The following is a 24,680-nucleotide window of genomic DNA, read 5'->3' as shown; positions in this document are numbered from 1 at the left end:
AATCACAACCATAAGGTGCGTTTAAGCAAAACCTATTGTTGTACCAGTGACAATAGACAGAATTAGGATCATCGTTACACTTCCAATACCAATCAGCACATAATTTCTGCAATTCAGGCGGTAAGTAGTCCATATCATCACAATAGGCTCCATTGATCATAGTTGTCACGACAATGAGAACTAAAATAAATGAAGCTGAGATGAATTTTGCCATAGTTTATATCAATGAGATTATTTTGTTTTATTTTGTGTGATTGCATGGAATGATTTGGTTACAAAATTGTTCCAATTTATAGAACTAATGTTTTCCTTAAATGTGAAGTGAATGGATTAAATTCGGGTTTGCGTGAGGAATATTATTTTTACAAAATTGAAACTATGTGGGAATCATAATATTAAATTTTTACTACGGGCGGATTCCTTTTATTGTTGTAGTTTAAGGTTGACTGGTTTATTAATTAATCAAATAGAAGGAAGATAAATAGTAATATATGGTTGACATAGCAATTAAGGGTTTGGGTGTAGAAAATTATTTTCACAAAATTGAAGACTGTATGAGTGGGAACAATAGTATTTACTACGTCCGGTTTCCTTTTCTGTTTTGTAGTTTAAGGTTGGCAAGCACGTTAAATTAATTTGGTGTATAATATAAATGACATACTCAAATTAGGGATACGTTTGAGGTTGGTGGTGGACATATATAAAAGATGCTTTTCTAAAAAAATATATCAAAGATGTTGGTAGTTGAATTATAATTTTCTTCATAAATATGACATCGTGGTATTTGGGTGATTACTAACATAATTTAGGCTTATCTGGTTCCTTGTCTTTGAAATAATGATTTTGTTGAAGATGGAGAAATCCTTAGAAAATTGCTCCTCTCAAAAAATTGTTCACTTTCAACCAAACTTCCTAAAATACCCCGCGTGATTTAAGTCACGCAGTGTTTATCACATGCGTGACTTAAGTCATGTTGAAGCTAAATATCACTGTAAGGAACACAACTCAATTGATTCCATGTTTTCTGTACGACACTAAACATCAAAATTGAATGATTACTAACTGATAGCACCTATTGTCGAATTGGAAAATGTTAAGTTTGCATCAATTAGAACAGTTTCACATGGATTTGATCATTAACAAGGTTTTTAAATTAGGGTTAATTATGTTTTTGGTCCCTACAAAATTGCGACATTGTAAGTTTAGTCCTTACTTAATTTTAATAGCATTTTTAATCCCTACAAAAAATTTCCGCACTCAATATTAGTCCTTACTCAATCCAAATTTGTTTAATTTATGCTTAAACTCTTAAGTTTTTCAACAATTTTTTACAGGCGTGTTAAGAACGTTATTAAAAGGTCCTCCAAAAAAATATCGCAAAAATTTGATTTCTACGTCCATATTTTTGTTACTTATATCTTAAACTTTTGTCATTTTAAAAAATTCAAATTTAATTTATTTCATGTTAAAAAATTATAGATTTTAGTAAATGAACCTTTCATAGTGTTCTAAACTTGTATAAAAAGAATCGTTAAAAAATTTAAGAGTTTAAGGATAATTAAACAAAATTTAATTTAGCAGGGACTAAATTGATGTCTTAGATGAATTTGCAAGCGAAGGTTAGAAGAGCGTCGCCGGCGTGAACGAGGTGGTGAAAAGAGTAGGAGAGAGTTTGGATTTTTCACCACCTCGTTCACACCGGCGACGCTCTTCTAAAATTTTGAGATAATTTTTTGCATATGAAGTTTTCGTAATGTTCTTAACACTTGTTCAAAATCTTAAAAGTTTAAGCATAATTAAACAAATTTAGATTTAGTAGGGACTAAAACTAAGTGCATAATTTTTTTATATGGACTAAAAACACTATTAAAATTAAGTAAGGACTAAACTTAAAAGGTCTCAATTTTATAGGGACCAAAAACATATGATGTCATTTACCACATGGCAGCCATGTCACTTGAAATGTCCATGTGGCATGTCTAGGTCAGCATTCTGTTAGCCCAGTCATAACCGTTTGATGGCAAGGACCAAACTTACAAACGGAAAAAAACGTTGGGATGAAAAATTTAATAAAATTTAAATAAGGACCAATGTTGGAAGCTCGCTTATTTGTAGGGAACTTAAACATAATTAACCCTATAATTTATAACATGGCACTATAATTTTTTTTTTTATTTTTTTTAGGAACTAGCATTATTGAATGGAAACTAACATATATACCGAGACTTTAGCTTGTTGGTGGCGGAAGGTTTAATTATTTACAGTCGAGTAGACGAACATGAAAAGAATAAGTATTACTTCTGTAATAAGTGTATGAAAGAATTGAAACGAAGTTGTTCCTTTATTGAAATGTAACGTGGATGCAGCTCTTTTGAATAACAAGGTTGGTAATTGGTATCAGTACGTGTTTTAGAGATTATGAGGAGATCATTGTCAAGACTAATACAATTTTCTTCTCCAATATCTCTTCAAGTCAAGGAGGGAGAGACCTTTGTTTAGTGCAAACTATCAAATGGATCGATGAATTGAGGCTTAACGGTGTTATATTTGATTATAATGCAAAATCAATGGTGGATAGCTTCAATAACTTATGTCCGGATTTGTCTTTCTATGGTTGCATCATAAGAATTTTTTTTTTTCAATGGTTTCATCATTAGAAATTGTTTTTTTTTCCTTTCATTTTTAAAATTTATGTTCAAACTCGTCGGTCGAATGCTCTAGAAGGAAGACCAATTAATAATGCTCGATGGAGTTCCTCGCATTTCTCTTCTTCCGTAGTTGACATCAAATCAATTGTTACTTACTGTTTGTATATCAGATAGAAGATCGCGTCAAAACTCAAAACAAATAGAAGGAAATGTGAAGTAGAAAAAGAAAATAAGAAAAAAACATACTCCCTCCGTTTCAAAATGAGTGTCGCTTTAAGTGTTTACACACATATTAAGAAATGCAATGATTAAAAGAAAGAGAATGGTTATTTTACCAAATTATCCTTATTAACTATTGGTTAGTTTTAAAAGTAATACTTTGGAAGTAGTGTGCTGAGTATTAATTGGAGGGTACAATTGAAAAGAAAAAGTTATTATTGCATTGGAAACTGAAAGTGACATTCATTTTGAAACAAATTTTTTTGGCTAAAGCGACACTCATTTTGAAACGGAGGGAGTAATTTAGATGGAATACCCATTTTATGATATTTTGACATTGGGATAAATAAGTTAATCAAAGTTTTTTTTTTTTTTTTGAGGGAGAGTTAATCGAAGATTGTACAAGGATGTTAATGATTAAATTGAGTTTATTGTATATCGGGATTAAATTAAGGTGACTGAGGATAGTCCACGCAGACAAGTATGGGTCGGCGTGGATTCTATTTATTCACAAAATAGAGAGAAATAATGGATTGATAAAATAAAAAAAAAATAAAGGTGAATTTTAACCATTAAATTACTTTACTTGACAAAAAATAATTAAGGCTGAGAGAAAATTGTAAGAATTTAAATTGAGTATACATTCAAAAGTTTAATTTTGATATATTGTTCTCTTAAGAAATCACAATCATTTTACATGGTTTGACGTTTAAAATTTATTAATAGTGTAAGGAATCTTTACACGAAGAATATGAATTAAATAAAAAAAGAAAGTATAAAGTGTTCTATACGATAAATATCTCTACATCTTGAGTTGAATTTGGACAAATCTTATACAATGTGACGAATCACAGTTTGAAAAATATCTCACACTTTTGAGTCATACTATAGTTTTGAATCGTATTATAGTTTTTTTGAGTCATGGAGTGTATTCATCTCAAAGGTTTGATTTCTCACACCTTTGTTCTAGCTTTAAATTGGACCAGGCAAGTTAGCCAAAATGTCCAGCCAAGTTAGCCAAAATGAGAAGGTATAGTAACACACTAACACTTGTTTTATCAGCATTGACATGGTATGCTCACTAGTTTGCAAATTATAATTTGATGTAATACAAATTACAATCTGACATAACTTCACCAAATGTATTTTTTCATTGACAATTCAATTAAGCCACCCTTAACTGGAATTTGAAAATTGCAAACTTGCTTAAAACAATTGGAATGATAGTTATCAGATTTGCATATTCCCTTAATCTGTCATGTAATAAAATCCACATGGATAGGAATAATAACACAACTGAGCCACTTATTTAACTTAACCATAGATAGCACCAATTCACAGTTCAACTGAGCCACTTAAATAACTAAATCATAAAAAGTTCCATTTCTAGAAGGAAGAAAATCCTTGGTTCTAGACTTCAAACCAAGGAATCCACATTCCTTAGCTCTTGCATCAAATTTCCCTCTATGAGCAGACAAAGTATAGCTACTGCAGAGGCATCCAAACACTCAAACACTCGCAAATTACTTAAATCTGGTTTAGAGCCAAAGAGAATAGCATATGAAGATTTGACGTGGAGTTTCACAGAGGGAACTTTTTTAATTAAGTGCACGACATGCAACACAGCATAGGACCAATAAGGTCGAGGCAGTTGGGACTAGAACATCAAATCCCAGCAGACATTAAGAATGTTCTGATGACCCCTCTCAACACGACCATTCTGCTATGGCGTTTCCACACAGCTAGTTTGGTGAACAATGCCTTTGGAGACTTAAAACTGTTTGAGGAAAAACTCAGGGCCATTGTCACTGCAAATGGCCTTGAAAGCTACTGACTCATATGGGACTGTGTTCCAAATTTAGCACGCATCATGACAACCCAAATGAAGCGAGTGTGATTATCCAAGATAGTAGTGAATATTTAAAATCAATTGCTGTGGAACTTCAAGATTTGGGCATTAAATGTGACGCTCTTGTGGAATCACCACAGAAGAGGTTTTGTATAGAACTGCGCAGGAATTTCATAGAAGGGTCTTAACCTTAACAGTATCAAACTCATTATTCAAACCAGCCAGGAATTTCATCACACAATCTTTCTGCATAAAGAGACCAGAATTGCGCATAGCCAAACAGAAATTTGATCTTGCACCCGATGCAAGACGCAATTGTTGCCAATGCCAGTGCCACTTTTTTTCAGTTTAGAACTAATATGCAAACTACAATTTGATGTAATACTACAAATTACAAACTAACATAACTTTACCAAATGTATTTTTTATAGACAATCCAATTAAGACACCCTAAACTGAAATTTGAAAATTGCAAACTTTCATATAACAATTACTCCACTTGGATTAGATTAATAACACAGATGAGTCACTTTTTTTATTTTAAAGAAACCAAACTAATCCACTAAAAACACATTTCAAGATCCCAATTTATGAAGCACAGACACATCAACAACAAAAATAATTTGAGAAAATTACTAACTGAATGTAATTATACCACAAAATCAACTTCAAAATTAACATAGAATTTATATAATAGAACACAATAACATTCAAGATTCATCATCATAAAATAGTCATTAGATTCAATTTCTTAACAAACACATTGAAAATCAGACTATAGTCACAAAAGATACATCAAACCTAAGAACATAACCCTAATTATAAATCCTTCTAATCAACTCTAAACCCTAAATCTAAGCCCTTTCGCCTCTGATTCTTCTCGCAAGCTGAATATCCTTAGGCATAATAGTAACCCTCTTAGCATGAATAGCACAAAGATTCGTATCTTCAAACAAACCAACAAGATAAGCTTCAGCAGCTTCTTGAAGAGCAGAAACAGCACTACTCTGGAAACGGAGATCCGTTTTGAAATCCTGAGCGATTTCTCGAACCAATCTTTGAAACGGAAGCTTCCTTATGAGAAGCTCAGTGCTCTTCTGGTACTTGCGGATTTCACGAAGAGCAACGGTTCCTGGACGGAAACGGTGTGGCTTCTTCACTCCTCCGGTCGCCGGAGCGGATTTCCGAGCGGCTTTTGTGGCGAGTTGTTTGCGTGGTGCTTTTCCGCCGGTGGATTTGCGGGCTGTTTGTTTGGTACGTGCCATTTTGAAGGGAGGGAAATTGGAGAGAAAGAAAATTAGGGTTTGTTTGTGAATTGAGAGAGGAAGGAAAATTGCGATGTGATGAGAGGGAAAAGGGTTTGGGGGAATATATAGAATGAGGAATGAGAGAGGGAAAAGTGAAAATTTTGAGATGATGAATTAGAAGAATCTTGGCCGTTGATGAGAATAGTTATCGACGGTTGTGAGTGTTTAAAGAGATGAATACGGGGATTGCGATCCGTGGCACAAGAAAGTGACCAATAGGATGCTTTCGTTTCCTTTTTCTCATTCGGTGCTGTCCTCAACTTTTTTTATTTGTTAGTTTATGAATTATGAGAAATTCTTTTGTGTTTTTTAATGGATGAAAAATGGTCTTTAAATACAAAATCCACACTTATTTTTTCTCTCACTTAGGGATGGGAATAGGCCAGGCCAGGCCAGGCTTTGATAGGCCTGAGCCTGGCCTACGAAAAAATTTATTGTTGTACCAGTGACAATAGACAGAATTAGGATCAATCGTTACACTTCCAATACCAATCAGCACATAATTTCTGCAATTCAGGCGGTAAGTAGTCCATATCATCACAATAGGCTCCATTGATCATAGTTGTCACGACAATGAGAACTAAAATAAATGAAGCAGAGATGAATTTTGCCATAGCTTATATCAATGAGATTTTATTTTAGTTTGTGTGATTGCATGAAATGAATTGGCTACAAAATTGTTCCAATTTATGGAACTAATGTTTTCCTTAAATGTGAAGTGAATGGATTAAATTCGGGTTTGCGTGAGGAATATTAGTTTTGCAAAATTGAAACTATGTGGGAACCATAGTATTAAATTTTCACTACCTGTGGATTCCTTTATGGTTGTAGTTTAAGGTTGACTGGTTTATTAATTAATTAAATAGAAGGAAGATAAATAGTAATATATGGTTGACATAGCAATTAAGGGTTTGGGTGTAGAAAATTATTTTCACAAAATTGAAGACTGTATGAGTGGGAACAATAGTATTTACTACGTCTGGTTTCCTTTTCTGTTTTGTAGTTTAAGGTTGGCAAGCACGTTAAATTAATTTGGTGTATAATATAAATGACATACTCAAATTAGGGATACGTTTGAGGTTGGTGGTGGACATATATAAAAGATGCTTTTCTAAAAAAATATATCAAAGATGTTGGTAGTTGAATGATAATTTTCTTCATAAATATGACATCGTGGTATTTGGGTGATTACTAACATAATTTAGGCTTATCTGGTTCCTTGTCTTTGAAATAATGATTTTGTTGAAGATGGAGAAATCCTTAGAAAATTGCTCCTCTCAAAAAATTGTTCACTTTCAACCAAACTTCCTAAAATACCTCGCGTGATTTAAGTCACGCAGTGTTTATCACATGCGTGACTTAAGTCACGTTGAAGCTAAATATCACCGTAAGGAACACAACTCAATTGATTCCATGTTTTCTGTACGACACTAAACATCAAAATTGAATGATTACTAACTGATAGCACCTATTGTCGAATTGGAAAATGTTAAGTTTGCATCAATTAGAACAGTTTCACATGGATTTGATCATTAACAAGGTTTTTAAATTAGGGTTAATTATGTTTTTGGTCCCTACAAAATTGCGACCTTGTAAGTTTAGTCCTTACTTAATTTTAATAGCATTTTTAATCCCTACAAAAAATTTCCGCACTCAATATTAGTCCTAACTCAATCCAAATTTGTTTAATTTATGCTTAAACTCTTAAGTTTTTCAACAATTTTACAGGCGTGTTAAGAACGTTATTAAAAGGTCCTCCAAAAAAATATCGCAAAAATTTGATTTCTACGTCCATATTTTTGTTACTTATATCTTAAACTTTTGTCATTTTAAAAAATTCATATTTAATTTATTTCATGTTAAAAAATTATAGATTTTAGTAAATGAACCTTTCATAGTGTTCTAAACTTGTATAAAAAGAATCGTTAAAAAATTTAAGAGTTTAAGGATAATTAAACAAAATTTAATTTAGCAGGGACTAAATTGATGTCTTAGATGAATTTGCAAGCGAAGGTTAGAAGAGCGTCGCCGGCGTGAACGAGGTGGTGAAAAGAGTAGGAGAGAGTTTGGATTTTTCACCACCTCGTTCACACCGGCGACGCTCTTCTAAAATTTTGAGATAATTTTTTGCATATGAAGTTTTCGTAATGTTCTTAACACTTGTTCAAAATCTTAAAAGTTTAAGCATAATTAAACAAATTTAGATTTAGTAGGGACTAAAACTAAGTGCATAATTTTTTTATATGGACTAAAAACACTATTAAAATTAAGTAAGGACTAAACTTAAAAGGTCTCAATTTTATAGGGACCAAAAACATATGATGTAATTTACCACATGGCAGCCATGTCACTTGAAATGTCCATGTGGCATGTCTAGGTCAGCATTCTGTTAGCCCAGTCATAACCGTTTGATGGCAAGGACCAAACTTACAAACGGAAAAAAACGTTGGGGATGAAAAATTTAATAAAATTTAAATAAGGACCAATGTTGGAAGCTCGCTTATTTGTAGGGACCTTAAACATAATTAACCCTATAATTTATAACATGGCACTATAATTTTTTTTTATTTTTTTTAGGAACTAGCATTATTGAATGGAAACTAACATATATACCGAGACTTTAGCTTGTTGGTGGCGGAAGGTTTAATTATTTACAGTCGAGTAGACGAACATGAAAAGAATAAGTATTACTTCTGTAATAAGTGTATGAAAGAATTGAAACGAAGTTGTTCCTTTATTGAAATGTAACGTGGATGCAGCTCTTTTGAATAACAAGGTTGGTAATTGGTATCAGTACGTGTTTTAGAGATTATGAGGAGATCATTGTCAAGACTAATACAATTTTCTTCTCCAATATCTCTTCAAGTCAAGGAAGGAGAGACCTTTGTTTAGTGCAAACTATCAAATGGATCGATGAATTGAGGCTTAACGGTGTTATATTTGATTATAATGCAAAATCAATGGTGGATAGCTTCAATAACTTATGTCCGGATTTGTCTTTCTATGGTTGCATCATAAGAATTTTTTTTTTTCAATGGTTTCATCATTAGAAATTGTTTTTTTTTTCCTTTCATTTTTAAAATATATGTTCAAACTCGTCGGTCGAATGCTCTAGAAGGAAGACCAATAAAGTAGTCCATGAATTAGCTAGGGGCGGCAATATGCACGATTAATTCTTAAGTTTTTGATTTGATGTCAGATTGTATTGCTGCTATTTTTTTTTTTTTGAAGCAACCAAAGACAAAATATATTAAAAAAATTCTATCAAACATGAGGTGTGTTTAACAAGAAGAAGATCAGATTATCAAATACAAATTAAAATCGGCCAAAAATCACCATACAAGTTACAAAGTAGCATATTCAACCTAGATTGATGGGTTAAATTCTATTGAGCACTTATATAAAATATGTTGTAAGGAAATAGCACTTATATAAAATATATGTAATCTGCATATAAAAAAACAAAGAAGTAGTGGAGTCTAAACCATATATGTTTAATACAAGTCCTCCTCTTGATCAACCCTCTCTTGTTTAACTCATCTTTCTTTATTTTATTTTATTTTGGTTCTAATTGTTATCTTTCTTTCTCTAAATAATGGATGTGGAAAAGAGATATCATATCGGTACAAAAAGGACTTTGATATAAACTAAAAAAATATAAGATAAGATATATTCCCAGATTATCCCTCCACAAGAAAGTATAACAATTTATTTCAATATTGCATATAATTTATAACATGACACTGTAATACAAAGAGTTCTTAAATGTTATTTAGCTAGTACAAAGAGGCCCTGCCCATCAAGTTTATTTAGCTATATAATATTGATATTATAGTACTCTCTCACACAACTTTATTATAGATATATATAGATAGATATATTATTAAGACACACCAGCCATGTTCCCTAACAATGATCATGGTAGAGTACTTTCAGGTTGAGGAGGAGAATCACTACCACTAGGTGCAATGTTTGAGCAAAATTTGTTGTACTCGCCAGTCCCTAAACACACCCGAACACATAATTTAATTTTATCCACAGCAGTAGGCGGCAATGGCTCCATATCGTCCTCTCTTGCAGCACTATAGGCTCCATTGATGATAGTTGTCACAACAAGAAGAACTAAAACAAATGAAGCAGAGATGAATTTTGCCATAGCTTATATCAATGAGATTATTTTGTTTTATTTTGTGTTATTGCATGGAATGAGATTGGTTACAAAATTGTTCCAATTTATAGAACTAACGTTTACCTTAAATGTGAAGCTAAGTGAATGAATTAAAGTTGGGTTTACGTGAGGAATATTATTTTTAAAAAATTGAAATTATGTGGGAGCCATACTACTAAATTTGTACTACGTGTGCATTCTATTTAATATTTATGACTGTAGAGTGTAGTTTAAGGTTGCTGGTTTCATTAATCAACTAGAGGAAGATAGTAATATGACATATTTGGGTTTGCGTGTTGAAAATTATTTTCACAAAATTGAAGACTATATGAGTGGGAACAATAGTTTGGTTTCCTTCTTTGATTTGTAAGTTTAAGATTGACAAGCTTATTAATTAATTTGAAATATTTTATCAAAAAATTAAAATAATTTGGAATATAATATAAATGGCATACTTAAATCAGGGATACCTTTGAGGTTAGTGGTGGACATGTATCAAATATGCTTTCCTAAAAATAAATATCAAAGATGTTGGTGGTTGAATTCTAATTTTCTTCATAAATATGACATCATGGTATTTGGGTGGTTACTAGCATAATTAACGCTTATTTGGTTCCTCATCTTTGAAATTATAATTTTGTTGCAGACGGGGGAAGTCACATTGTTAGAAAGAGAGTTTAGGTTTGGGCTCACATTTAGCCTAAATCAAATTTTCAGATGTACTTGCAAGAGACACTTTGATGTTAAAATCCGAAAATATAGCAGGTAGCATATGCATGAGTGAGTATGGTGAAAACATGATGATTGTACTCGGGAAAATACCCCTTATTTGTACTTGGTGGTTATGAGAATGGTGTAGTGGTGAGAGTGTCTAGGTGGTGGTGAGGACGGATCTGAGCTCTCTATCTTGTATGAGTTTTATCACTCCTCGTTCAAGTTCTCTCTCAACGATGATGTAGTGGTGTTTAAAATGATGTGATAGTGATGGTGAGGACAATGTGATGACGATGGAAATGAGAGGAGCGAAGAGAGGAGAGAAAATGTCAATTCTTAAAAATACCGCAAATTTCAGTTGAAAACCCAATTATGCCGATGTACTTCAATGGTAATTATGAAATTGACACTGCTTTAAGATTGGAATGTAAAAAATGCCACCCGGATAAAATATGGTATTGTTATCGTGTCATATTTTTTCCGTGTCCACTTATCATTTTCATTCACGTATTTAAATATTATATCTTCAAATCAATTCATCATATTAAATATGTTTTTGGTCCCTATAAATATACCAACTTTTCCTTTTCAGTCATCACTTTTGGTCCTTATTTTTAAATCATTTCATGAGTAGCATTTGTATTTTTTAATGATATTGTGTAGAATATTTTAAAACTCTCTCCCAAAGAAAAATAGAATATTTCAACAAAACGTGAATTAAATATAAATTTTTAATCGCTAAAAATATAAAAATTCATATTTAATTCTTGTATTGTTAAAAATTAATTAATTTTTTTTTGGGAGAGATTCTTATAATATTATAAATTTTTCAGCAAATTTTATTCAAAAATATGAATTCTACATGAGTTTTCTTAAAAATATGAATTCTGTATGAGTTTTATTACAAACATTTAAGTTAGATGTTTGTAATAAATTAGTTTTTTTTTTTAAGTTTTTATGCAACAAATTAGTCATTTGAATCATAAAATGTAAGCACCATACCCTTTTTTCAATAAACTCGGTTAAAAAGTGATATGTGGTCATTCAATACTAAATTGGTAGTTTCAATTTTAGCGCTCTCAAAACTATGATTCATAAGTGTATTATTCGGTCTTGGTTTAAAACAAAATTGATTGATTACTTGATTTATAATGTTGTTGATAAAATATTTATCTATTATTAAAATTAGGTTTGGATTCAGAAAACATGAAGAAGAAAATGTGTGTAAGTAATATTTTTGTGTTATAAGCACTTTTTATACGTACCACATCAATGTTAAATGGTTCACTAAGCACTTTTTAACGGAGTTGAATGAAAAAATGGTAGTAGTGTAGACATTTTATGACTTAAAGGACCAATTCATTTCATTACATAAAAATAGAAAGATCAATTTATTACAAATATCTAAACTTAAAGACCGCGTGAGATGTTTGACCTCTAACACAAAGAAAATCTACTTAATCTATAAAAATATTAAAAATGTTATAGTTAAGTCTCACTCATATGCTACCTGCTATATTACCGGATTTTAACATCAAAGTTCTTTTTTCATTACTTCTTCTTTTACCTTTTGCTCTATTGAACCATTAGAACCCTTTGTTGTAGCGCTCCGTTTGAATTTGTTGTCGTCTCCATACTAGCTTGAATCAAACCTATCTTGTCTTCTCAATCCTGGTTGAGCTGCTTTTCGATGTTGAGGTCTCATTGTTGGAACACTAGTCATTCTAGTGAAGAAAATTGGAAAGAAAAACACTATGAAAGAACTAGTGTGTAGGTGTGACTTAAAAATGTCTCACATTGGAGGGTCACCCCAACTAGTAAGTGTTTATACATGGGTCGTGGGTCGTGGATTAAAAAAAATGATATATATATTTTTTGGTACTTGAAAATGTTAAATTAATTAATTAATTAATTTAATCACTATCCGTAAGCGCTACGCGTAACAAATAAATTTGTTACGATCCGACCCGATCCAAATCGCGTATCCAGAAACTTCCGGATATATCCAATTAAGAAACAAAACGCGTTTGCTTAAGGATTAAGCAGACTTAATCCCCAAGTCACTCGTTTTTTGTTACAAACTCTCCCTATAAAAGGAGAGCTCGCCCCATTCATTCTTCACACCGAAAAGAATTTCATTGAGTTGTCGTGAATTCTTTTCTTCTCTTCTCCCTCCGACTTGTGTTAACAAGTTTCTTCTGCTTCTACTCCTTTCTGTCCCTTTCGGTTTCAAATAGAGCGGTTACGTACCGTATCGAGTGGCTTCGATCAATCGATTGAACCATATTTTAAGAGTGTTCTTAAGACCATAGTCCCTTTTTCGGTTTAATGTCCCTTCGGAATTAAGAGTGGTCTTAAGTTCATAGTCCCTTCGATAATATATGGAATATAGAGTACTATTAAGATCATAGTCCCTTTTCGTAATACTAATGTCCCGTCGGAATTAAGAATGATCTTAACAGTATATAAATTATTTTAATAATTTTCTATTTAAGGAGAAATGGTGGTATCACCATATTTGAGTGGTCGTAGTGCCATATTGATGTTTTGGAGAAGTTAGAATGGTGGTAACACCATATTTGAGTGGTCTCAGCACCATAATAGAATGGTAATAATACCATATTAATTTGAATGGTTTCAATATTAAAGAGTGGTCTTAGTACCATATTTGAAGGTGTAATTCTCGAACGATTTTCTACAGTGCAGTAGTTAATCGAACAGTTGTAGCTGGGCTTGTTTTATCCTGGAGGCGGCGTGGTTGATAGTCTACCTTGCACAATTTTGGGTAGTGCCACGAAACGTCTTAAAGAGAGCGACCTGGTCGTGACTCAACCTAGTAACAACTTCGGTAGATGATAGAATTTGGAAATTCAAATTTAACAGTTTGGAAATCCAAAAACAACACTCATCACACACCAAGAACTGCCTCTCCCAGTGTTTCGCTCACCATAAAATCCCCATCCCTTCTGATGTATCTCTCGTCCGGCAGCCAACGACGTGTCGGTGACCGGAGGCGTGACCACCCTAGTTCGTCCACTCTCCCGCTCTCTTGCTCGCCCTCTCTCTATCGGTCATGTTTTTCATCCCAAAATTATTAAGAAATAGTAGTACAAATATAATTAATCATCAATTAAACACGATTTATTATCATTTTCAATGTCATTAGCCACAATATTTAATATTCGAATAATATATCTATAGGGAATCTACTATCATCCAAGTTATGTTAAATTATATGATTTTTAAGTATTTAAATATACATCATATTGTGTTATGTATATGGATTAGGAATTGCTACACTTCGATGTCTAAAATTTCACTTTTAATAAACAACAAACAAATATACATTTAGTTAAAATATAAGTCAAATACCTCTCCTGATCATTTAAGTTAGATGTTTGTAATAAATTAGTTTGATTTTTTTTTTTTTTAAGTTTTTTATACAACAAATTAGTCATTTGAATCATAAAATGTAAGCACCATACCCTTTTTCAATAAAGTCGGTTAAAATGTGATATGTGGTCATTCAATACTAAATTGGTAGTTTCCATTTTACCGCTCTCAAAACTGTGATTCATAAGTGTATTATTCGGTCTTGATTTGAAACAAAATTGATTAATTACTTGATTTATAATGTTGTTCATAAACCTATCTATTATTGAAATTAGGATTGGATTCAAAAAACATGAAGAAGAAAATGTGTGTAAGTAATATGTTTGTGTTATAAGCACTTTTATACGTACCGCATCAATGTTAAATGGTCCACTAAGCATATTTTAATGGAGTTGAATGAAAAATGGTAGTAGTGTAGACATTTTATGACTTAAAGGACCAATTAAGTACATAAAAACAAAAAGGATCAATTTATTACAAATATTTAAGCTTAAAGGATCGTGAGAGATATTTGACCTGTAATACAAAGAAAATCTACTTTTTATTTAAGGATAAAGAAAATCTACTTAATCTATAAAAAATATTAAAAATGTTATAGTTAAGTTAAGTCTCTTAGTACACCATGTTAGACAGAGATAATATTTCCCTATAATCATCCAGTTTTCACCATACTCACTCATCTCCTACATGCTATATTACTGGATTTTAACATCAAAGTGTCTCTTTCAATTACGTTTGAAAATTTGATTTAGGCTAAATGCGAGCCCAAACCTAAACTCTTTTTCTTACAATGCGACTTCCCTTGGTGCAATAAAATTATAATTTCAAAGATAAGGAACCAAATAAGCCTAAATTATGTTAGGAACCACCCAAATACCATGATGTCATATTTATGAAGAAAATTAGAATTCAACCACCAGCATCTTTAATTAATAAGCTTGTAACCTTAAACTTACAAATCAAAGAAGGAAACCAAACTTTTGTTCCTACTCATATAGTATAGTCTTCAATTTTGTGAAAATAATATTCTACACGCAAACCCAAATTTAATAGTATGGCACCCACATAGTTTCAATTTTGTGAAAATAATTTTCATATTACTACTATTTTCCTCTAGTTGATTATTGAAACCAGCAACCTTAATTAAACTACAGTCTACAGTCATAAATAGAATGCACACGTAGTAAAAATTTAATAGTATGGCTCCCACATAATTTCAATTTTGCAAAAATAATATTCCTCACGTAAACCCAACTTTAATTCATTGACTTCACATTTAGTTCTATAAATTGGAACAATTTTGTAACCAATTCATTCCATGCAATCACACAAAATAAAAGAAAATCTCATTGATATAAGCTATGGCAAAATTCATCTCAGTTTCATTTGTTTTAGTTCTTCTTGTTGTGACAACTATGATGAATGGAACCTATAGTGCTGCAAGAGAGGATGATATGGAGCCGTTGCCGCCTACGGCTGTGGATAAACTTAAATTATGTTATTTTTGGCATCAGATGTGTTTAGCTGATCCTAAGTCTCTCTACTGTGACAAGTACAAAAAGTATTGCTCAAACATTGCATCTGGTGGTAGTGATTCTCCTCCATGATCATTGTTAGTGAACATGGCGCGCTGGTGTGTCTTAATAATATATCTATATCTATATATCAATAATAAAGTTGTGTGGGATAGAGTACTATAATATCAATATTATATAGCTAAATAACCTTTATGGGCAGGGCCTCTTTGTATTACAGTGTCATGTTATAAATTACGTATATGCAATATTGAAATAAATTGTTATACTTTCTTGTGGAGAAATAATTTGGAATATATCTTATCTTATATTTTTTTAGCTTATATCAAATTTCTTTTTGTACCGATATAATATCTCTTTTCCCCATCCACTAATTAGAGAAAGTAAGATCACAATTTGAAAAGAAAAAAAAAAGATAAAGAAAGATGAGTTAAACTAGAGGTGGACTTGTGTTAGACATTTATGGTTTATATACAGATTACATATATTTTATATAAGTGCTATTTTCTTACAACATATTTTATATAGGTTGAATTGAATATGCTACTTTGTAAACTTGTATCGGTGGTTTTTTGCCAGTTTTAATTTTATACAAGTGTTGGATAGAATTTAACCCGTCAATCTAGGTTGGATATGCTAATTTGTAACTTGTATTAGTGGTTTTTGACCAGTTTTATTTTGTGTTTGATACTTTGTTCTTCTTCCTTCCTGTTAGACAAACATTATGCAACTGATAGAGATTTTTTTAATAAATTTTGTATTTGGTTGCTTCAAAAAAAAAAAATAGTAACGATACAATCCGACAACAAATCAAAAACTCGAGGATTAACCGTGTATATAACCGTTTGTAACTAAATATTCATGTCATGGGCTACCTTATTGGCCTTCCTTCTAGAGAATTCAACTAACGAGTTTGAACATAAATGATGAAACCATAAAAAGACAAATCCAAACATAAATTATTAAAGCTATCCACTACTGATTTTGCATCAATATAACACTGTTGCCTCAATTCACCAATCTATTTTGATAGTTTCCACTAACCAAAGGTCTCTCCCTCCTTAACTTGAAGAGATGGAGCAAAAAAAAAAAGTGTTTTAATCTCGACAAAGTTATCCTCGTAATTTCTAACACACATACCGATATTAATTACCAACCTTGTTACATTTCAATAAAGGAATGCTTCTTTAAATAGACTATACTAGGATGATAAGCTGCATCCACGCTACATTTCAACAAAGGAATGCTTTTACTTTTTTTTTTTTTTTTTTATAAATAAATAGACTATACTCATGTCGGTGCATAAAAATTTAGTTTCGTCGTTATAGACATTTTTTTTATCGATCCAAGAATCGATTAATCCGAGGGGACCAAATCCACCGCCCACTTGCAGCCCCTCTTAAAGCCAACAAGCTCTCTATGAACTTAGCCCACTGATCGATCCAAGAATCGATTAATCCGAGGGGACCAAATCCACCGCCCACTTGCGGCCCTTCTTAAAGCCAATAAGCTCTCTATGAACTTAGCCCACTGAAATTGACACCAGAGGGAATCGAACCTAAGACCTTTACTTAGCCCACTGAAATTGACACCAGACTAACCCCAAATCGGTTGTCGATATAGACATTAAATCTATAATGTATGCGGTTTAAATATTTAACAGATTTTTACATATATTTTTTAAAATAAAAATTATATTAATACTGATAATTTTCATTTATCATTTGTAAATATTTCATAATATTATTAATGTAATTATTTTTATATGTAACTACTTATTTATTTCATTCTACACGTATGATAAATCATTTTTGACTCTTCAATTGATTGATAGCGAGAGGGAGAGACAGAAGTGTTCCCGCCAGTGTACTTACTTCTCTGCTTCTCTCCTTCGCTTCCGGCACACTTGAATCCACCGTGAGTTCTTCTTTTCCCTTTTGCTTTGATTAATTCATTATACAAGTTTTAGAATTTGTTTCACGGTTATCATGAACCCTAATTTGAATTTCCCAATCAATTCTCCAATTGCTTGTTTTAGGGTTTTAGAATTGGGAACTGGAAAATTTAGACATGTCGATGAATTATGCTTGCTTTGGTTAATCAATCACTCTTTTGGGGTTAATTAATCACTATTTGAGAAAATGACATAATTCAGTGTAATCACATGTTTGGTGTGTTGGATACTCACACCTCAAATCAGAAGTGTTGGTGCTACGGTCTTTTCCCATTTCATTTTATTTTTGTTCTGTGTTCTTTCTGAATTCGAAAACCAAATTTGAAATTTATCATAACAATGCTTGCAGGATGGCGAACAACGTTGAAGATTTCTCCCAATTTGGAATTTCTAAAGAGGTGTGTTCAATCTTCCTTTTAAAAAGTCACAATCTTTTTTTTTTTTTTTGTGAACAAGGGTATTTGATTATTTGATTTGTATTTTAGGAAAAGGATAAGCTTGTTGGAGAGGTTATCCGATACATGCTGTTCAAAACCCATCAAAACTCGGGGTGCCCAATTAAGAGAGAGGAACTCACTCAGCTTATCACGAAGAATTATCATCAGCGGAACCTTCCTACTTTTGTCATCAATGAGGCTAAGGACAAACTTGCTGCCGTGTTTGGCTATGAAATGAGAGAGCTTTCAAGGTCTGTTCCATCATCAAAATCTCAGACACGTGCTTCACAAAGTGAGTTTTTCGTTAGCCCATTTTATGCACGCAATGAACAATCTGAATTTCTTACTCTGTTGATTTCAGTTTTGTCAATGTTTTATTAATGGGACAATTGATATGCTTTGTGATTTAAGTTTTTAGGTAATGTAAAACCTTATTAAAACTAATAACATGTGAGAAAGTAAAAGAAAAATCAGGAGCCATGGTTTTTGATCAAGCAGGGATCATATCCCATAAAAAAAGTACATGTTGGTTACCATTGCTCTATGCCAGCTAAGGATGAAAGTTTTGTGAATGCTAGTAATAAAGAAGTTTTTAGATCAAAAAGCAAGTGATAGAGACAAGTAACAAAATTCAGAGGTCTTACTAAAGCAAATTTGGCGAGCGCTGCTATACAGCATGAGGGATTTAACGCATGAGAATTGAAATCACACGACTCGTTCCACAGCAGGAAATTTACTTTATTAATGTATTTCTTGCTGGTTTATTGATGCTTTTGTATATAGTATATATTAAAAAAACCATGTTCCCCAAGAAATAGCATACATAATACACCGTTCTATATGACATTCATGAGGTAAGACACATACAAAAGTTGATTTGGAGAAACACCATCCAGTGAGGTGTTTTTGTGATTTTTCATGAGCTACATCCAGCAGAGGCAACATTTGTCATTTTGTGTCAAATCAAAATCAAGAGAAAGAACTTTATGACAACTATAAACTTGTTCGTGCACATTTGACGTCAAATATTGTCATGCATTTCAGCATTTCTGAAATTTGGCTTATGCTCAAGTCTTGATCAAACCCCATTCTCCAAAGAGAAAGCAAATGTGAATTACCATTGTGCTTGGCAAGCTAAGGATTAAAGTTCTGTATATACTACTAATACATGAATAAGTTTATTTCTTGTGGGCCTACTACAAGTCTACAACAATAGTTTGGGCCGCCTTTTGCTCGGGATGTCTATTTACAAACTTAGCGATGGTTAGACAATAGAGAATTTAGTTTTCATTCAAATGTTTTTTCTTTCTTTCTGTTTTCATAAATCAATGAATGTGTTTTGTACATAGATTTGAAGTGAATGAGTAAATTTGTTCTACGTTGCTTTTTCTTTCTTTCCTTAGTGTTTTTCAACTATGTTTTACTTGTTTCAATTTACTTTTTCTCTCATTATAAGCTTATGACATGTGATCTTTCAGGTAGTGCGGATGCCAAATCATATATTCTCATTAGTCGACTTCCTTCTAATTTATATGAAAAATATGTTGTGGATGCGAATGCAGCGTACATATCTGGTTTCACGTTTGTCATAATTAGTATTGTACACCTTGCTGGTGGCAAAATTCCAGAAGGTATATTTTAAGTTGTATACAGCTATAATTATCTTGTGCACTTGTTGAACTTGTGGAAATCAAATTTTGCTAGTTTAAGGTCTCTAGATGAATGCAATAAATATAACTATACAAGGTTCTGATGTTTAAAATGTCAAGGGTAATTGAGATCTGTGATGCTGCCATTTTAACATAATTGAACTTCATATGGTTGGATATTGCAGAAAGTCTGTGGAGCCAATTGAATAGGATGAGTTTGAGTGACACTGAAGCACATCATCCTGTCCTTGGAAACATTAAACAAACATTGGAACTTCTTGTTCAGCAAAGGTGAAATTAAATTACAAGATTCATTGCATTCTGTGGCACACATAGTTTCCCTAAAAAAACAACGAACAATGAAGTAATTCATAATTCATCTTTTTCTGTGTAGGTATTTACAGAAGGACAAAGTTCATGGTCCTGAAGGCAATATCATATATTATGAGCTTGCTGAGAGAGCTTCAGATGGACCCATCAATGACAAGGTCAAGGAATATATATCTCAGGTAGTGTTTTGAAAAGTAAATTATGCAAGTTTTGTTTTTTTGGTAGACAATTATGCACGTTTTGTGTCCAGTTTTTTTTTTCTTTCTTTCTTTTCTTTATATTTATTGGGATAAATGCCGATGTCCAATCTTTATTACTTTTAGGGGAGGTCTAACCTAGCATTGATGAATGTTTTCTATTTAGTTTATTAAATTGTTGCTGAACACTGTTGTCTGTATTGAAAAAATAGCTGAAGCGAATAGAACACCAAATGTTCAGGATTGTTATATAATACACCAGAAGTTCTAAAATTTCATATAGTATCTAGCACTGCAGTGGTACCTATAGTTTAGCAGAAGTTATAAAATTTGATTTATAGTATAAAATAAGCAAAACCGAAGGAATATGTCGTAACTCGTGTTGTGTTGAATGATGATGTTACTATAACTTACTCTTCATTAATAAAAATACTGACATGTGTTTTGAAGTTTAATACTATTGTTACTTATATTTTTTCTGAAATATTCCTTCTTTTGCAGATTATGAAGGACACTGCCTAATCAGTTCCTAGCTCTTCAATGTCTTAATTGTGATATAATTATGCTGATAGAGGTTAATGGGGAGATGCTAACTGGATTCCAATTTACTCCTGATCTATTTAAGGTTTAAGCTCTGCAAGAATATCAATCTACATTTTGTCTTCAGTAAAATTTTGCTAAAACTGGATGTATAAATATTAGTGGTATGCAACGGGCACCATGTTTTTTTACAGATTGTAGAAAATTAACCTAAGCATATTTTTTTCTTAGCATTTTGGAGGGTATTTGGTCCAAATTTCCCACAATTTGGAGTTACGTACTTTTGAGTTTATCTCGTTTAGATGTAATCAGTAGCATAATCATACACTTAACAAGTTGAGATGGAATTGTTGACTAGTAGTTTTACTTGTATCCTTATTTCAAACTTCAACTTTATTTATGTGGTTAAGCCAGACTTTCACGTCTTGTATTTCACTCAACTCGTTAACAAAACCTATGATCCTTCAAAAAAAAACCCTATGACCATTCAACCCTTTATTTTCCTCCCAATTTAGACTAGTGAGTGCACCATTGGAATAAAAAAACGGGTAATAGTCACTTTAATCCCTGAATATTTAATGATTAGTCATTTTAGTCTTTCATTGTATCAAAATTTCAAAATAGTCTCTGATTGTGTATTATGTTAGTCAAAATAGTCATTGATACTAAAATAACCTCTCAATGTTCACAATAACTCTTTTCATATAGGGACTAAAATGACAATAAACATGTACTTATAAGGACTAATATGACAATAAGTAAGTATATTGGAGGACTAATCTGACAATATTAATGAAATATTTTAACGTTAAGGACTATTTTGACTAACAAAATGCACAATCAGGGACTACTTTGAAGTTTTGATACATTGAAGGACTATTTTGACTGTTCATTACAATTTCAGGGACCAAAGTGACTATTACCCCAATAAAAAAAACCTATGATTTATGATAAAATTCTTAGAGTTGATGTAACGTGTCAGTCAAAATGAGTCAACCAACTCATTTGATTCATGGTTGGAGATGGTCTTAAATATTACTCCCTCCGTACCAAATTATATGGCATTTTGACCATTTCACACATATCAAGAAATGCAATTAATTTTGTGTGGAAAAGAGATATTATAAGTTGTTTTACAAAATTGTCCTTAATAAATACTCCCTTCGTCCCTACACCCTACGGTCACAATTATAAGCAAAATTTTACAATTTAGATTCATTCATTAAATGATGTATGTAGTCTTTATTAAAGACCGCATACATCATTTAATGATTGAATTTAAATTGCAAAATTTTGCTTATAATTGTGACCGGAGGGTGTATATGTAAACACCCTCTGTCTCTAATAAAAGGGTGCTTACATATAGGGTCGGAGAGAGTAAAATGGGAAAGATAAATGAAAGAATTGAAAGAAAAGAGAATAATAAATAGTTAAGGTTATAACATTAATGTTGCATTGGTATTGTAAAACGACATATAATTTGGGATAAATATTTCCATGAAGCAACGTACAATTAGGAAAGGAGGGAGTACATTTTCAAATGAATACTCCCTACTTGGTGTAATTTAGACTAAATATGTGGACTTTTTACTTATACTTGAGATTGAGACTAGATGGAGTAATTTTTTTTAATTTATTTTACAAAGACATTGGATAAAATTCATGTGAATGTCGTTATATTTGATGTGACTCTTTTTAGTGCTTTGTCGTATTTGTCTTCAAAGTGGGATCTTGAAAATAATAACTTTTTATTATAGTATGGTGCATGTAGGCTTATTAAATAACGTTTTATAGATAGAATGATAGAAAGTAGTACTACGAAATTCTTTTTCTTTATTTATTGAAGAAATACAGATGGTACAAAACCTAAACATCATCACTTAGATTTTGTACTAAAACACCCAACCAAATTCATCCAAAACACCACTCAAAACCGACACTATCTCAACATCAAACATAGCTCACACACATGTAATTAAACAACCATATCTTAAACTTCAATTATTATTCCCATGACACGACACAACCAAAATTAAACCAAGTATACTTTTACTTAGTAATTAGGGTTTGCCACGACGTAGCCCTCAATGGCCTTGATAAGTCCAGTTCCTCTGGCCTTAGTTTCATCACGGACTGCATCAGATAGAGCTGCATCACCTTTGGTGTGGTATTTGACTGTAATCTTAACAATGGATCCACCATCAGAGCCAGCCACAATTTTTGTTTCGAATTCAACTTTCTCTAAACTTTCATCCAACCCTGTTCCTCCTACCAAGCTGTAGTTGTATCCCAAGTTTGCCTCATCTACTGCATCTAATTTGTGTAGCACAAAGTTGGTTTTGCCATCTGCAATACAGCCATTATAATTTATTTATATAATTCTTTTTTCGATATAAGTAAAGTTTGACTAAAAACTCTTTCGTTTAAAGATCGATTTGAACTTTATCGAGTATCATTAATCACATGAATCATTTTTTTTAAGGTCCATAATTATTAGACATACTCCTGGAACGAGCTTATGTATTATCTCCTTCATTTCTCAAGATTCTATTTTAAAAATAAAAGTATAACATAAATGGCTTCTATTTTTTCTACACTTAAATTTAACTTACTTTTTTTTTTTAGTAGTAATGAATTTAACTTACTTTTCTTTGGTATAATGAATTTAACTTACTTATCTGTGAATCATTTAATCCACAACTCTTCAATATGTCACGTCATATTTGTCAATTTTTAAGTAAAAGGTAGTTACACAATTCTTTGTTGTGCTGGCGAATTTTGATCGATCCTCGGTGTAAAACAATTTTACACGAACACTATGTATCATTTGATCTCAAGTATTATATATTTGTACATACTATATGCTCTTAAATTACCTTCAGACATGGATAACTTCTTAATGGTTCCTGGTCCTCCATTTCCTTCAACAATTTCAACACTTTGGGCAGCAGAAATCACCTTTGGGACGATTTCATCAGCATCTTTTGCAAGAGCTTTGTAGAGTTTAGCTGGAGCCACGGTTGATACATGTTCATCATTGAAAGTAAAAACACCCATGATATATATATCAAGATAAAAAAGATTAATATGCAAGAAGAAAATGAAAGGAGAAGTATATATAAAAATACAACTAGTATATAACTTGTGATGCGGTTTATGACATGGTGAGGGATGCTATTTATAGAACTTGGGTAGGACCTACCTTGTTTGGAAATCTCATTGTTTAGCTCAAGTAGCTTACTGAGGCCGTTGGTGAATATTTTAATATTTATTTATTAGGTCACTCCTCTTTGTATCTGGACAATCTCTAATTAGGTTGCGAAAAACAAAATGAATTAGTATAGCAGTCCATGACTCAAAGTGTGGATTGAATAAAAGAAATTAAAATAATGTTAACAACGTACTCTTTTAACATATATTTGCAACACTTTATTTCTCGGTTAAAATTTATGTGTTCTATTAAATTATATGAAATCCACATGATTTATGAGTATATATATGAATTTCAATCGATAAAAAACTTTGTAGAAAAATGTATATTAAAGTGCACGTGTGTTGCTAACCTTCCTCTAAAATCCTTAAAAAAAAAAAAAAAAACCTTCTTCTAAAAGTTACTACAGTAACTTTATAGCAATATTTTCCCAATTGAAAGTATAGCAATGGTGTCATGGTGGGTCCTAAAATTTGTTAAATAGTAATACTTTAGTACTTTAAAGTGTATTATGTAAGTTAATTAGTCG

General features: G+C 31.9%; 3 protein-coding genes across 4 annotated transcripts; 1 reads left to right on the top strand and 2 right to left on the bottom strand.

Moving 5' to 3' along the window:
- Positions 1-5,432: 5,432 nt before the first annotated feature.
- LOC146945348 (histone H3.2) lies at positions 5,433-6,031 on the bottom strand. Its single transcript, XM_085747891.1, has one exon. The coding sequence runs from the start codon at positions 5,979-5,981 to the stop codon at positions 5,571-5,573; it is 411 nt and encodes a 136-aa protein (XP_085604017.1). The 5' UTR covers positions 5,982-6,031; the 3' UTR covers positions 5,433-5,570.
- An 11,595-nt stretch (positions 6,032-17,626) lies between these two features.
- Positions 17,627-21,335, top strand: LOC146945347 (uncharacterized). 2 transcript variants are annotated; one of them, XR_015028023.1, is made up of 8 exons: positions 17,631-17,750; positions 18,137-18,185; positions 18,273-18,516; positions 19,703-19,855; positions 20,059-20,164; positions 20,268-20,382; positions 20,902-20,974; positions 21,026-21,335. XR_015028023.1 is itself a non-coding variant. In XM_085747890.1 (7 exons), the coding sequence occupies exons 2-7, from the start codon at positions 18,138-18,140 to the stop codon at positions 20,920-20,922; spliced, it is 687 nt and encodes a 228-aa protein (XP_085604016.1). In that variant the 5' UTR covers positions 17,627-17,750; position 18,137; the 3' UTR covers positions 20,923-21,335. The 2 variants fall into 2 exon arrangements, 1 of the variants encoding a protein (XP_085604016.1); XM_085747890.1 differs by having other exon boundaries at positions 17,627-17,750; positions 20,902-21,335.
- A 1,418-nt stretch (positions 21,336-22,753) lies between these two features.
- LOC146945346 (ABA-responsive protein ABR17-like) lies at positions 22,754-24,091 on the bottom strand. Its single transcript, XM_085747889.1, has 2 exons — positions 23,817-24,091; positions 22,754-23,286 (listed from the first exon to the last, which is right to left on the bottom strand). The coding sequence occupies exons 1-2, from the start codon at positions 23,995-23,997 to the stop codon at positions 22,994-22,996; spliced, it is 474 nt and encodes a 157-aa protein (XP_085604015.1). The 5' UTR covers positions 23,998-24,091; the 3' UTR covers positions 22,754-22,993.
- Positions 24,092-24,680: the final 589 nt, after the last annotated feature.

Source organism: Medicago sativa, chromosome 2, assembly GCF_051527215.1.
Source record: "Medicago sativa cultivar Bolivia chromosome 2, Bolivia_mono, whole genome shotgun sequence".
NCBI classification, from domain to species: domain Eukaryota; kingdom Viridiplantae; phylum Streptophyta; class Magnoliopsida; order Fabales; family Fabaceae; genus Medicago; species Medicago sativa.
This window is presented reverse-complemented; position numbering and strand designations above follow the sequence as displayed.